The sequence below is a fragment of the Mizuhopecten yessoensis genome, unplaced genomic scaffold, assembly GCF_002113885.1.
Source record: "Mizuhopecten yessoensis strain PY_sf001 unplaced genomic scaffold, ASM211388v2 scaffold716287, whole genome shotgun sequence".
Taxonomy (NCBI): domain Eukaryota; kingdom Metazoa; phylum Mollusca; class Bivalvia; order Pectinida; family Pectinidae; genus Mizuhopecten; species Mizuhopecten yessoensis.
Genome location: NW_018480041.1, coordinates 197463 through 211016, shown reverse-complemented (window position 1 = coordinate 211016; position 13554 = coordinate 197463). Strand labels below are relative to the sequence as shown.

Here is a 13554-nt window from a genome sequence, read left to right as displayed (position 1 = left end):
GGAAAGGGGGGGGGGGGGGGGGGGGATTACATCATGTTACCGATGATACACTGTTTATGTGAGGAGGAAAGATGAGAGAAGAGGATATCACCATTTCAACCATTACCACTGTTTGTGTGAGGAGGAAAGATCAGATGGAGAGGACATCATCATTCTACCAATGAATACACTTTCTATGTGAGGAGGAAAGATGATAGGGGGGGGGGGGGGGGGTTACATCATGTTACCGATGACACACCGTTTATGTGAGGAGGAAAGATAAGAAGGGGAGCACATCATCATTGTACCAATGAATACACTTTCTATGTGAGGAATAATGATGAGAGGGGGACAACATCATGTTACCAATGATACACTGTATATGTGAGTAGGAAAAATGAGAGGGAAGGACATCATCATTTTGCCAATGAATACAATGTCTATTTAAGGATGAAAGTTGGGAGAAGAGGACATCATCATTTTACCAATAAATACACTTTCTATGTGAGAAGGAAAGATGAGAGAAGAGGATATCATCATTTCAACCATTACCACTGTCTGTGTGAGGAGGAAAGATCAGATGAAGAGGACATCATCATTTTACCAATAAATACACTTTCTATGTGAGAAGGAAAGATGAGAGAAGAGGATATCATCATTTCAACCATTACCACTGTCTGTGTGAGGAGGAAAGATCAGATGAAGAGGACATCATCATTTTACCAATAAATACACTTTCTATGTGAGAAGGAAAGATGAGAGAAGAGGATATCATCATTTCAACCATTACCACTGTCTGTGTGAGGAGGAAAGATCAGATGGGGAGGACATCATCATTTTACCAATAAATACACTTTCTATGTGAGAAGGAAAGATGAGAGAAGAGGATATCATCATTTCAACCATTACCACTGTCTGCGTGAGGAGGAAAGATCAGATGGGGAGGACATCATCATTTTACCAATGAATACACTGTCTATTGGAGGAGGAAAGATGAGAGGGGAGGACATCATCCTTTTACCAATGAATACACTGTCTGTGTAAGCAGGAAAGATGAGAGGGGAGGACATCATCATTTAACCAATGAATACACTGTCTATGGGAGGAGGAAAGATGAGAGGGGAGGACATTATCATTTTGCCAATGAATACACTGTCTATGTGAGGAGGAAAGATGAGAGAAGAGGATATCATCATTTCAAACATTACCACTGTCTGCGTGAGGAGGAAAGATCAGATGGGGAGGACATCATCATTTTACCAATGAATACACTGTCTATTGGAGGAGGAAAGATGAGAGGGGAGGACATCATCCTTTTACCAATGAATACACTGTCTGTGTGAGCAGGAAAGATGAGAGGGGAGGACATCATCATTTAACCAATGAATACACTGTCTATGGGAGGAGGAAAGATGAGAGGGGAGGACATCATCATTTTGCCAATGAATACACTGTCTTTGTGAGGAGGAAATATAAGAGGGGAGGACAACATCATTTTGCCAATGAATACACTGTCTTTGTGAGCAGGAAAGATGAGAGGGGGGGGGGATTACATCATGTTACCAATGAATACACTGTCTGTGTGAGCAGGAAAGATGAGAGGGGAGGACAACATCATGTTACCAATGAATACACTGTCTATGGGAGGAGGAAAGATGAGAGGGGAGGACAACATCATTTTGCCAATGAATACACTGTCTTTGTGAGGAGGAAATATGAGAGGGGAGGACATCATCATTTAACAAATGAAAACACTGTCTATGTGAGGAGGAAGGATGTGAGAAGAGGACATCATCATTTTAACCATTATCTCTGTCTATGTAAAGAGGAAAGATGAGAGGGGAGGATATCATCATTTTACCAATGATTACACTTTCTATGTGAGGATGAAAGATGAGGCGGGGAGGACCTCATCATTTCAACCATTACCCTATGTGAGGATGAAAGATGAGACGGGGAGGACATCATCATTTTACCAATAAATACACTGCCTATGTGAGGAGGAAAGATGAAAAAAAAGGATATCATCATTTTACCAATAAATACACTGTCTGTGTGAGGAGGAAAGATGAGAGAAGAGGATATCATCGTCTCAACCATTACCCTGTCTATGTAAGGAGGAAAGATGAGACGGAACGACATCATCATTTTACCAATAAATACACTGTCTATGTGAGGAGGAAAAATGAGACGGGAAGGACATCATCATTTTACACATGAAAGCACTGTCTATGGGAGGAGTAAAGATGAGAGGGGGGGGGTACATCATTATTTTACAAATGAAAGCACTGTTTATGTGAGTGGAAAGATGAGATGGGAGAACATCATCATTTTATAAATGAAAGCACTGTTTATGTGAGGTGGAAAGCTGACAGGGGGGAGGGGGACATCATCATTTTACCAATAAATACACTTTCTACATAAGGAGAAAAGATGAGAGGGGGGACATCATCATTTTATAAATTAAAGCACTGTTTATGTGAGGAGAAAAGTTGAGAGGGGAGGAAATCATCATTTTACCAATGAATACAATATTTATTTAAGGAGGAAATCATCATTTGACCAAAAAATACATTGTCTATGTGAGGAGGAAAGATGAGAGAAGACAACATCATCATTTTAACCATTACAACTGGCTATGTAAAGAGGAATGATGAGAGGGGAGGACATCATCATTATACCAATGAAAACACTTTCTATGTGAGGAAGAAAGATGAGAGGGGGGGACAACATCATGTTACCAATGATACACTGTAAATGTGAGGAGGAAACATGAGAGGGGGGGACAACATCATGTTACCAATGATACACTGTCTATGGGAGGAGGAAAGATGAGAGGGGGAGTACATCATCATTTTATAAATGAATATACTGTCTATGTGAGGATGAAAGATGAGACGGGAGGATATCATCATTTGACCATTGAATACAATGTCTATTTAAGAAGGAAAGTTGGGAGAAGAGGACATCATCATTTTACCAATAAATACACTTTCTATGTGAGAAGGAAAGATGTGAGAAGAGGATATCATCATTTCAACCATTACCACTGTCTGTGTGAGGAGGAAAGATCAGATGGGGAGGACATCATCATTGTACCAATGAATACACTTTCTATGTGAGGAATAAAGATGAGAGGGGGACAACATCATGTTACCAATGATACACTGTATATGTGAGGAGGAAAAATGAGAGGGAAGGACATCATCATTTTACCAATGAATACAATGTCTATTTAAGAAGGAAAGTTGGGAAAAGAGGACATCATCATTTTACCAATAAATACACTTTCTATGTGAGAAGGAAAGATGAGAGAAGAGGATATCATCATTTCAACCATTACCACTGTCTGTGTGAGGAGGAAAGATCAGATTGGGAGGACATCATCATTTTACCAATGAATACACTGTCTATGTGAGGAGGAAAGGTGAGAGGGGAGGACATCATCATTTTACCAACAAATACACTTTCTACAGAAGGAGAAAAGATGAGAGGGGGGACAACATTGTGTTACCAATGATACACTGTCTATGTGAGGAGGAAATATGTGAGAAGAGGACATCATCATTTTAACCATTACCACTGTCTATGTAAAGAGGAAAGATGAGAGGGGAGGTCATCATCATTTTACCAATAAATATACTATCTATGTGAGGAGGAAAGATGAGAAGGGGAGGACATCATCATTTTACCAATAAATACACTTTCTAAATAGGGAGAAAAAATGAGANGGGGGGGGGGGGGGGGGGGGGCATCATCATTTTAACAATAAATATACTGTCTATGTGAGGAGGAAAGATGAGAGAGGAGGATATCATCATTTTACCAATAAAAACACTTTCTACATAAGGAGAAAAGATGAGAGGGGGGGGGGAATCATCATTTTAAAAATGAAAGCACTGTTTATGTGAGGAGAAAAGATGAGAGGGGAGGAAATCATCATTTTACCAATGAATACAATGTTTATTTAAGGAGGAAAGTTGAGAGAAGAGGACATCATCATTTGCCCAAAAAATACACAGTCTATGTGAGGAGGAAAGATGAGACATGGAAAACATCAACATGTTACCAACGAATCCACTGTCTATGTGAGGAGGAAAGATGAGAGGGGAGGACATCATCATTATACCAATGAATACACTATCATCATTGTACCAATGAATACACTTTCTATGTGAGGAGGAAAGATGAGAGGGGGGGATAACATCATGTTACCAATGATAGATCATTTTACCAATGAATACACTGTCTATGTGAGGATGAAAGATGAGACGGGAGGATATCATCATTTTACCAATGAATACAATGTTTATTTAAGGAGGAAAGTTGAGAGAAGAGGACATCATCATTTCCCCAAAAAATACACAGTCTATGTGAGGAGGAAAGATGAGAGGGGAGGACATCATCATTTTACCAATAAATACACTGTCTATGGGAGGAGGAAAGATGAGAGGGGGAAAACATCATCATTTGACCAATTAATGCACTTTTTATGTGAGGAGGAAAGATGAGAGGGGGAAAACATCATCATTTGACCAATTAATGCACTTTTTATGTGAGGAGGAAAGATGAGAGGGGGAAAACATCATCATTTGACCAATTAATGCACTTTTTATGTGAGGAGGAAAGATGAGAGGGGGGGATAACATCATGTTACCAATGATAGACTGTCTATGTGAGGAGGAAAGATGATAGGGGAGGACATCATCATTTTACCAATGAATACAATGTTTATTTAAGGAGGAAAGTTGAGAGAAGAGGACATCATCATTCGCCCAAAAAATACACAGTCTATGTGAGTAGGAAAGATGAGACATGGAAAACATCAACATGTTACCAATGAATACACTGTCTATGTGAGGATGAAAGATGAGACGGGAGGATATCATCATTTTACCAATGAATACAATGTTTATTTAAGGAGGAAAGGTGAGAGAAGAGGTCATCATCATTTGCCCAAAAAATACACGGTCTATGTGAGGAGGAAAGATGAGACATGGAAAACATCATCATGTTACCAATGAATACACTGTCTATGTGAGGAGGAAAGATGAGAGGGGGAAAACATCATTATTTTAACAATAAATACACTGGCTATGGGAGGAGGAAAGATGAGAGGGGGAAAACATCATCATTTGACCAATTAATGCACTTTTTATGTGAGGAGGAAAGATGAGAGGGGGAAAACATCATTATTTTACCAATAAATACACTGTCTATGGGAGGAGGAAAGTTGAGAGGGGGAGGACATCATCATTTTACCAATAAATACACTTTCTACATAAGGACAAAAGATGAGAGGGGGGGGGACAACATCAATGATACACTGTCTATGGGAGGAGGAAAGATGAGAGGGGGAGTACATCATCATTTTACAAATGAATATACTGTCTATGTGAGGATGAAAGATGAGAGGGGAGGATATCATCATTTGACCATTGAATACAATGTCTATTTAAGGAGGAGAGTTGAGAGAAGAGGACATCATCATTTTACCAATAAATACACTGTCTATGGCAGGAGGAAAGATGAGAGGGGGGGGGGGAATAACGTCATGTTACCAATGATACACTGTCTATGTGAGGAGGAAAGATGAGAGGGGGAAAACATCATCATTTTAACAAATAATGCACTTTCTATGTGAGGACGAAAGATGAGAGGGGGAAAACATCATTTTACCAATAAATACACTGTCTCTATGGGATGAGGAAAGTTGAGAGGGGGAGGACATCATCATTTTACAAATGAAAACACAGTCTATGTGAGGAGGAAAGTTGAGAAGGGAGGATATCATAATTTTTCCAATGAATACACTGTCTTTGGGTGGAGGAAGGATGTAAGAAGAGGACATCATTTTAACCATTACCACTGTCTATGTAAAGAGGAAAGATGAGAGGGGAGGACATCATCATTTTACCAACAAGAGGCCCAATGGGCCTGCATCGCTCACCTGGTATAAAACTCACACTTGTAACCTTAAAAGTGATCTAAAATAAAGCTACAGGCAAAATATCAGTATTTATGATTAAAATTCGTTTAAAAGGCCCTGTTATTTTTTTTTTAAACATTTCACCCCTGTGATTGAAAGTCGAACAAAGTCATTATGTTGAACACATTGTATAGCCTTTCATCTCTTCGTGCCAGGTGAGCTAATAAATATACTGTCTATGTGAGGAGGAAAGATGTGAGACGGGAAGGACATCATCATTTTGCCAATAAATACACTGTCTATGTAAAGAGGAAAGATGATTTGAGACGTCAATATTTTACCAATACATTTTTAGTGTGAGGAGGAAAGATGAGAGGGGGAAAACATCATCATTTTACCAATTAGTACACTTTCTATGTGAGTAGGAAAGATGAGAGAAGACTACATCATCATTTTAACCATTACCACTGTCTATGGGAGGATGAAAGATGAGAGGGGAGGACTTCATCATTTTACAAATAAAACACTGTCTATGTGAGGAGGAAACTTGAGAAGGCAGGATATCATCATTTTACCAATGAATACACTTTCTATGGGAGGACAAAGGATGCGAGAAGAGGACATCATGATTTTTAACCATTACCACTGTCTATGTAAAGAGGAAAGATGAGAGCGGAGGACATCATCTTTTTACTTTTTCCACTGTCTATGTGAGGAGGAAACATGAGAAGAGGATATCATCGTTTTACCAATAAATACATTTTCTACGTGATGAGGAAAGATGAGAGAGGATTGCATCATCATTTCAACCATTAACACTTGCTATGTAAAGAGGAAAGATGAGAGCGGAGGACATCATCTTTTTACTTTTACCACTGTCTATGTGAGGAGGAAACATGAGAAGAGGATATCATCGTTTTACCAATAAATACATTTTCTACGTGATGAGGAAAGATGAGAGAAATTGCATCATCATTTCAACCATTACCACAATATGAGAGGGGAGGACATCATCATTTTACCAATAATTACACTTTCTATGTAAGGAGGAAAGATGAGACGGAGAGGACATCATCATTTCAACCATTACCACTTTCTATGTAAAGAGGAAAGATGAGAGGGGAGTACATCATCATTTTACCAATGAATACACTTTCTATGTGAGGAGGAAAGTTGAGAAGGGAGGATATCATAATTTTTCCAATGAATACACTGTCTTTGGGAGGAGGAAGGATGTAAGAAGAGGACATCATTTTAACCATTACCACTGTCTATGTAAAGAGGAAAGATGAGAGGGGAGGACATCATCATTTTACCAACAAGAGGCCCAATGGGCCTGCATCGCTCACCTGGTATAAAACTCACACTTGTAACCTTAAAAGTGATCTAAAATAAAGCTACAGGAAAAATATCAGTATTTATGATTAAAATTCGTTTAAAAGACCCTGTTATTTTTTTTAAAAACATTTCACCCCTGTGATTGAAAGTCGAACAAAGTCATTATGGTGAACACATTGTAGAGCCTTTCATCTCTTCGTGCCAGGTGAGCTAATAAATATACTGTCTATGTGAGGAGGAAAGTTGAGACGGGAAGGACATCATCATTTTGCCAATAAATACACTGTCTATGTAAAGAGGAAAGATGATTTGAGACGTCAATATTTTACCAAAACATTTTCAGTGTGAGGAGGAAAGATGAGAGGGGGAAAACATCATCATTTTACCAATAAATACATTTTCTACGTGATGAGGAAAGATGAGAGAAGATTGCATCATCATTTTAACCATTACCACTGTCTATGGGAGGATGAAAGATGAGAGGGGGAGGACTTCATCATTTTACCAATGGATACACTGTCTATGTGAGGAGGAAACATGAGAAGAGGATATCATTGTTTTACCAATAAATACAGTTTCTACGTGATGAGGAAAGAGGTGAGAAGATTGCAGCATCATTTCAACCATTACCAATGTCTATGTGAGGAGAAAAGATCAGAGAGGAGGACTTCATCATTTTACAAATAAAACACTGTCTATGTGAGGAGGAAAGTTGAGACGGGAAGGACATCATCATTTTGCCAATAAATACACTGTCTATGTAAAGAGGAAAGATGATTTGAGACGTCAATATTTTACCAAAACATTTTCAGTGTGAGGATGAAAGATGAGAGGGGGAGTACTTCATCATTTTACCAGTGGATACACTGTCTATGCGAGGAGGAAAGATGAGAGGGGGAAAACAACATCATTTTACCAATAAATACATTTACTACGTGATGAGGAAAGACGAGAGAAGATTGCATCATCACTTCAACCATTACCACGGTCTAAGTGAGGAGAAAAGATCAGAGGTGAGGACTTCATCATTTTACAAATAAAACACTGTCTATGTGAGGAGGAAACATGAGAAGAGGATATCATCGTTTTACCAATAAATTCATTTTCTACGTGATGACTCTTCGTGCCAGGTGAGCTAATAAATATACTGTCTATGTGAGGAGGAAACATGAGAAGAGGATATCATCGTTTTACCAATAAATACGTTTTCTACGTGATGAGGAAAGATTAGAGAAGATTTCATCCTCATTTCAACCATTACCACGGTCTAAGTGAGGAGAAAAGATCAGAGGGGGGGACTTCATCATTTTACCAATAAATACATTTTCCACGTGATGAGGAAAGATGAAAGAAGATTGCATCATCACTTCAACCATTACCACGGTCTAAGTGAGGAGAAAAGATCAGAGGGGAGGACTGCATCATTTTACCAATGGATATACTGTCTATGTGAGGAGGAAAGTTGAGACGGGAAGGACATCATCATTTTGCCAATAAATACACTGTCTATGTAAAGAGGAAAGATGATTTGGGACGTCAATATTTTACCAAAACATTTTCAGTGTGAGGAGGAAGAGGAAGGATGTAAGAAGAGGACATCATTTTAACCATTACCACTGTCTGTGTGAGGAGGAAAGATGAGAAGGGAGGACATCATAATATTTACTATTACCACTGTCAATGTGAAGAGGAAAGATGAGAGGGGGAGTACTTCATCATTTTACCAGTGGATACACTGTCTATGTGAGGAGGAAAGTTGAGACGGGAAGGACATCATCATTTTGCCAATAAATACACTGTCTATGTAAAGAGGAAAGATGATTTGAGACGTCAATATTTTACCAAAACATTTTCAGTGTGAGGATGAAAGATGAGAGGGGGGGGACTTCATCATTTTACCAGTGGATACACTGTCTATGTGAGGAGGAAAGATGAGAGGGGAGGACATCATAATATTTACCATTACCACTGTCAATGTGAAGAGGAAAGATGAGAGGGGGTTAATTATCCTTTTATCAATAAATACATTGTCTTTGTGAGGAGGAAATATGAGAGGGCATGACAGCATCATTTTACCAATACACTGTACATTTATGTGAAAAGCAGAGCTGAGTTGATGAAAGGATTTGGAAGGGGTCAAAGATAAGTTTAGTTGTGGAAGGAATCTTGAGTTTAGAGGGGTCGAAGTCTTGAGTTTGGAGGGATAGAGAAGAGGAGTGTTTATCAATCTCACAGTTTACTTGAGGGGAGAAGTCTTGATTTGGGAGGGATTGAGGACCAGAATGTTTATCAATCTCACTGTTTACTTGAGAAGTCTTGAGTAAGAAGGGATTGAGGACAGGAATGTTTATCAATCTCACTGTTAACTTGTGGGGAAAAGTCTTGAGTTGGGAGGGATTGAGGACAGGAATGTTTATCAATCTCACTGTTTATTTGAGGGGAGAATTCTTGAGTAAGAAGGGATTGAGAACAGGAATGTTTATCAATCTCACAGTTTACTTGAGGGGAGAAGTCTTGAGTTGGGAGGGATTGAGGACAGGAATGTTTATCAATCTTACTGTTTACTTGAGGGGAGAAATCTTGAGTTGGGAGGGATTGAGGACAGGAATGTTTATCAATCTCACTGTTTACTTGATAAGAAGTCTTGAGTTTGGAGGGATTGAGGACAGGAATGTTCATCAATCTCACTGTTTGCTTGAGGAGAAGTCTTGTGTTGGGAGGGATTGAGGGCAGGAATGTTTATCAATCTCACTGTTTTCTTGATAAGAAGTCTTGAGTTTGGAGGTATTGAGGACAGGAATGTTTATCTATCTCACTGTTTACTTGTGTGGAGAAGTGTTGAGTTGGGAGGGATCGAGGACAGGAATGTTTATCATTCTCACTGTTTGCTTGTGGGGAGATGTGTTGAGTTGAGAGGGATTGAGGACAGGAATGATCATCAATCTCACTGTTTGCTTGAGGAGAAGTCTTGTATTGGGAGGGATTGAGGACAGGGATGTTTATCAATCTCACTGTTTGCTTGAGGAGAAGTCTTGTGTTGGGAGGGATTGAGGACAGGGATGTTTATCAATCTCACTGTTTTCTTGATAAGAAGTCTTGAGTTTGGAGGTATTGAGGACAGGAATGTTTATCTATCTCACTGTTTACTTGTGGAGAGAAGTGTTGAGTTGAGAGGGATTGAGGACAGGAATGATCATCAATCTCACTGTTTGCTTGAGGAGAAGTCTTGTGTTGGGAGGGATTGAGGGCAGGAATGTTTATCAATCTCTTTCTTTATTTGTGGGGAGAAGTGTTGAGCTGGGAGGGATTGAGGACAGGAATGATCATCAATCTCACTGTTTACTTGTGGGGAGAAGTGTTGAGTTGGGAGGTGTCGAGGATAGGAATGTTTACATTCGATGTATTTTTGTAAATTGTGTATGTTGGGAGGATTGCTGGCGGGGAGGAACGTTTACCAATACCGCTGTCTATGCGAGTAGCTGAGATTTGCGGAGGTGCCTTCTGGTTATAGTCCCTCTGAGGGATACGAGGACTGGCAGGTGCTCGACTGCTGATGATGGTCTGTATCCTGTAAATTAACATCAAAACTGAGTTATTTCTCTTTGTTATGACATAGGAATTTAACTTCAAACGGGAAGTTTTTCTTGATTCCTTTGAAAGTCAAATGAGCTAATACTAAATATTTTCACCTCCAAGCCATAGACTCAACTTATAGAATGTGTAACAATTACATAACAAGAGGCCCAATGGGCCTTAATCGCTCACATGGTATTAATCTCACACTTGTAATCTTAAAAGTGGACTAAAATACAACTACAGGCATCATATCAGTGTTTGATTCATCAGAACCTATTAAAAGATTTAAACATATAACGCCCGTGACCTTAAATGTAGAACAAGGACATTTGGTTGAACAGAGTTTATAGTCTTCCAACCCAGCATGCTTCTACAAAATATCATTACCCTGGACTTTTTTGGTTATACAGAACAAATTATTTAAAGATTTAAACATATTTGACCCCTGTGACCTGGAATATAGGTCAACATCATTTATTTGAACAAACTTGGTAGCCCTTCATCCCAGCATGTTACTGGCAAAATATCATCACCCCAGGCCTCTCGGTTATTCAGAAGAAGTTGTTTAAAAGTTTTAAGCATATTTGACCCCTGTGACCTTGAATATAAGTCAAGGTCATTTATTTGAACAAACTTGGTAGCCCTTCATTCCAGCATGTTACTGGCCAAATTTAAGCACCCTATGCTTCTTGGTTATTCAGAAGAAGTCGTTTAACGGTTTTAAACATATTTGACCCTTGTGACCTGGAATATAAGTCAAGGTCATTTATTTGAACGAACTTGGTAACCCTTCATCCCAGCATGTTACTGGCCAAATATCATCACCCTAGGCCTCTTGGTTATTCAGAAGAAGTTGTTTGAAGATTTTAACAAATTTGACCCCTGTGACCTTGAAAATAGATAAAGGTAATTTATTTGTACAAACTTTGTAGCCCTTCATCCCAGCATGCCTCTGGCCAAATATCGTCACCGTAGGCCTTTTGGTTACTGAGAAGATGTTGTTTAAAGTAACAAGAGGCCCATGGGCCTTAACGGTCACCTGATATATTTATACAGAGAGATGATTTTTGTTTTTAACATGAAAAGAAATATTATTCAAAGCGACAAAAAACAATAAAACCACCTTATTCAATACCTAGCATGCAGATTTAATACTGAAAAGTATTTGAAACTAGCACATCTGATTCTAAACAAGGAATATGATTTTATTTTAACACACAGATCCATTGGGCCCCACCCTACAGCCCTTGGGAGTAGGGATGGCTCAAAATTTTCAAAGTATCAAACTGTCACCTTAAGGTTATAATTCCAATCAAGTTATCAACATGTAATATTCAAAGTATCATTTGCTATTATAAACCATAACAAATTTCAGTCAATTCAACCCTTTTTGGCCCAACCCATCAGCACCGAGGGGGTCAGTCAGGGCTTATATGTGCATACCATCAAACTGCTATCCAATACTGATAATGCTAACCCAAAATGGCAATTACACAAATATTAGTCCAAAATGTGATTTCCCTATATAAACGATAGCAAAGTTTACCCCCTACCCAGGGGAAAACGTGAGACCCTAGGGTCATGAAATTCACAATTTTGGTAAATGGTAAAGCACCTTAAGACCCTTCCATCTATGAAGAGTATTTGATTCTACTATATCTGAGTCTTAAGAAGAAGATTTTTGAAATTTCAGTCCATTCAACCCTTTTTCGGCCCCACCCATCAGCCCCTGGGGGTCAGTCAGGGCTGATATGTGCATACTATCAAACTGCTATCCAATACTGATAATGCAAACCTAAATTGAATTACTTCCAATGGCAATTAAACAAATGTTGGTTCAAAATGTGATTTCCCTATATAAATTATAGTAAAGTTTACACCCTCCCCATGAGGAAATGTGAGTCCCCAGGGTCAAGAAATTCACAATTTGTGTAAAGCATCTTATGACCCTTACATCTATGAAGAGTATTTGATTCTACCATATCTGGATCTTGAGAAGAAGATTTTTGAAATTTTAGTCAATTTTCCCCTTTTTGGCCCCGCCCCTCGGGCCCCTGGGGGCTTGGGACCATATAATTCACAATTTTAGTTGACCTTTGGTCATGGAAGGTTTCTGCAAAATTTCAATGAAATTGGTTCAGGGGTTTTGGAGAAGAAGTCGGAAATGTAAATTGTTTACGGTTGCACAACGGCGATCGCAATAGGTCACTTGAGACTATGTCTCAGGTAACCTAAAAAGTTGACGCCAGACAGACGCCGGACGGACGACTGACGCCGCACCATGCCATAAGCTCACTTGGCCCTTCGAAACTATAATTTAAAGTGTTTAATTCTTGTTGTAAACATAATTAATCATTACACATTTATAGAAATGTATTGTACTTTATGTCAATTTAAAATCTAATGTTCTTTAAACGTATGACTAAATATTTCTTATTAGTGCTTAACATTTTAATTTAAAATGTCCCTGAATCGCTCACCTGGTATTAATCTCAAACTTGTAACCTTAAAAGTGGGCGAAGGTCAAATATATTGAAATAGACTTCATTAAGCTACAGGCTATATATTATCACTTATCACAATGACTCCCGGTTGATTAAAAGAAACCATTAACATTTTTAACATATTGACACTTGTGACCTTGAAAGTTTCACAAAGGTCATTCAGTTAAAGAAACTTTACAGCCATCCATCCAATCATGCAACTGGCCAAATGAAAGCAATCTCAGCCTT

At 38.8% G+C, this 13554-nt stretch overlaps 1 protein-coding gene across 11 annotated transcripts in view; it reads right to left on the bottom strand.

The window, feature by feature from the left end:
• LOC110442655 (vegetative cell wall protein gp1-like) overlaps positions 1–13554 on the bottom strand; it is a 206612-nt gene that overhangs the window by 150328 nt on the left and 42730 nt on the right. For 9 of the 11 annotated variants that reach the window (XM_021486355.1, XM_021486348.1, XM_021486356.1 and 6 more), the window contains exon 5: positions 10702–10814. In XM_021486355.1, the coding sequence (XP_021342030.1) occupies positions 10702–10814 (113 nt within the window). The remainder of the gene's footprint in view (positions 1–10701; positions 10815–13554) is intronic. The other 2 variants (XM_021486349.1, XM_021486358.1) reach the window with 1 other exon arrangement.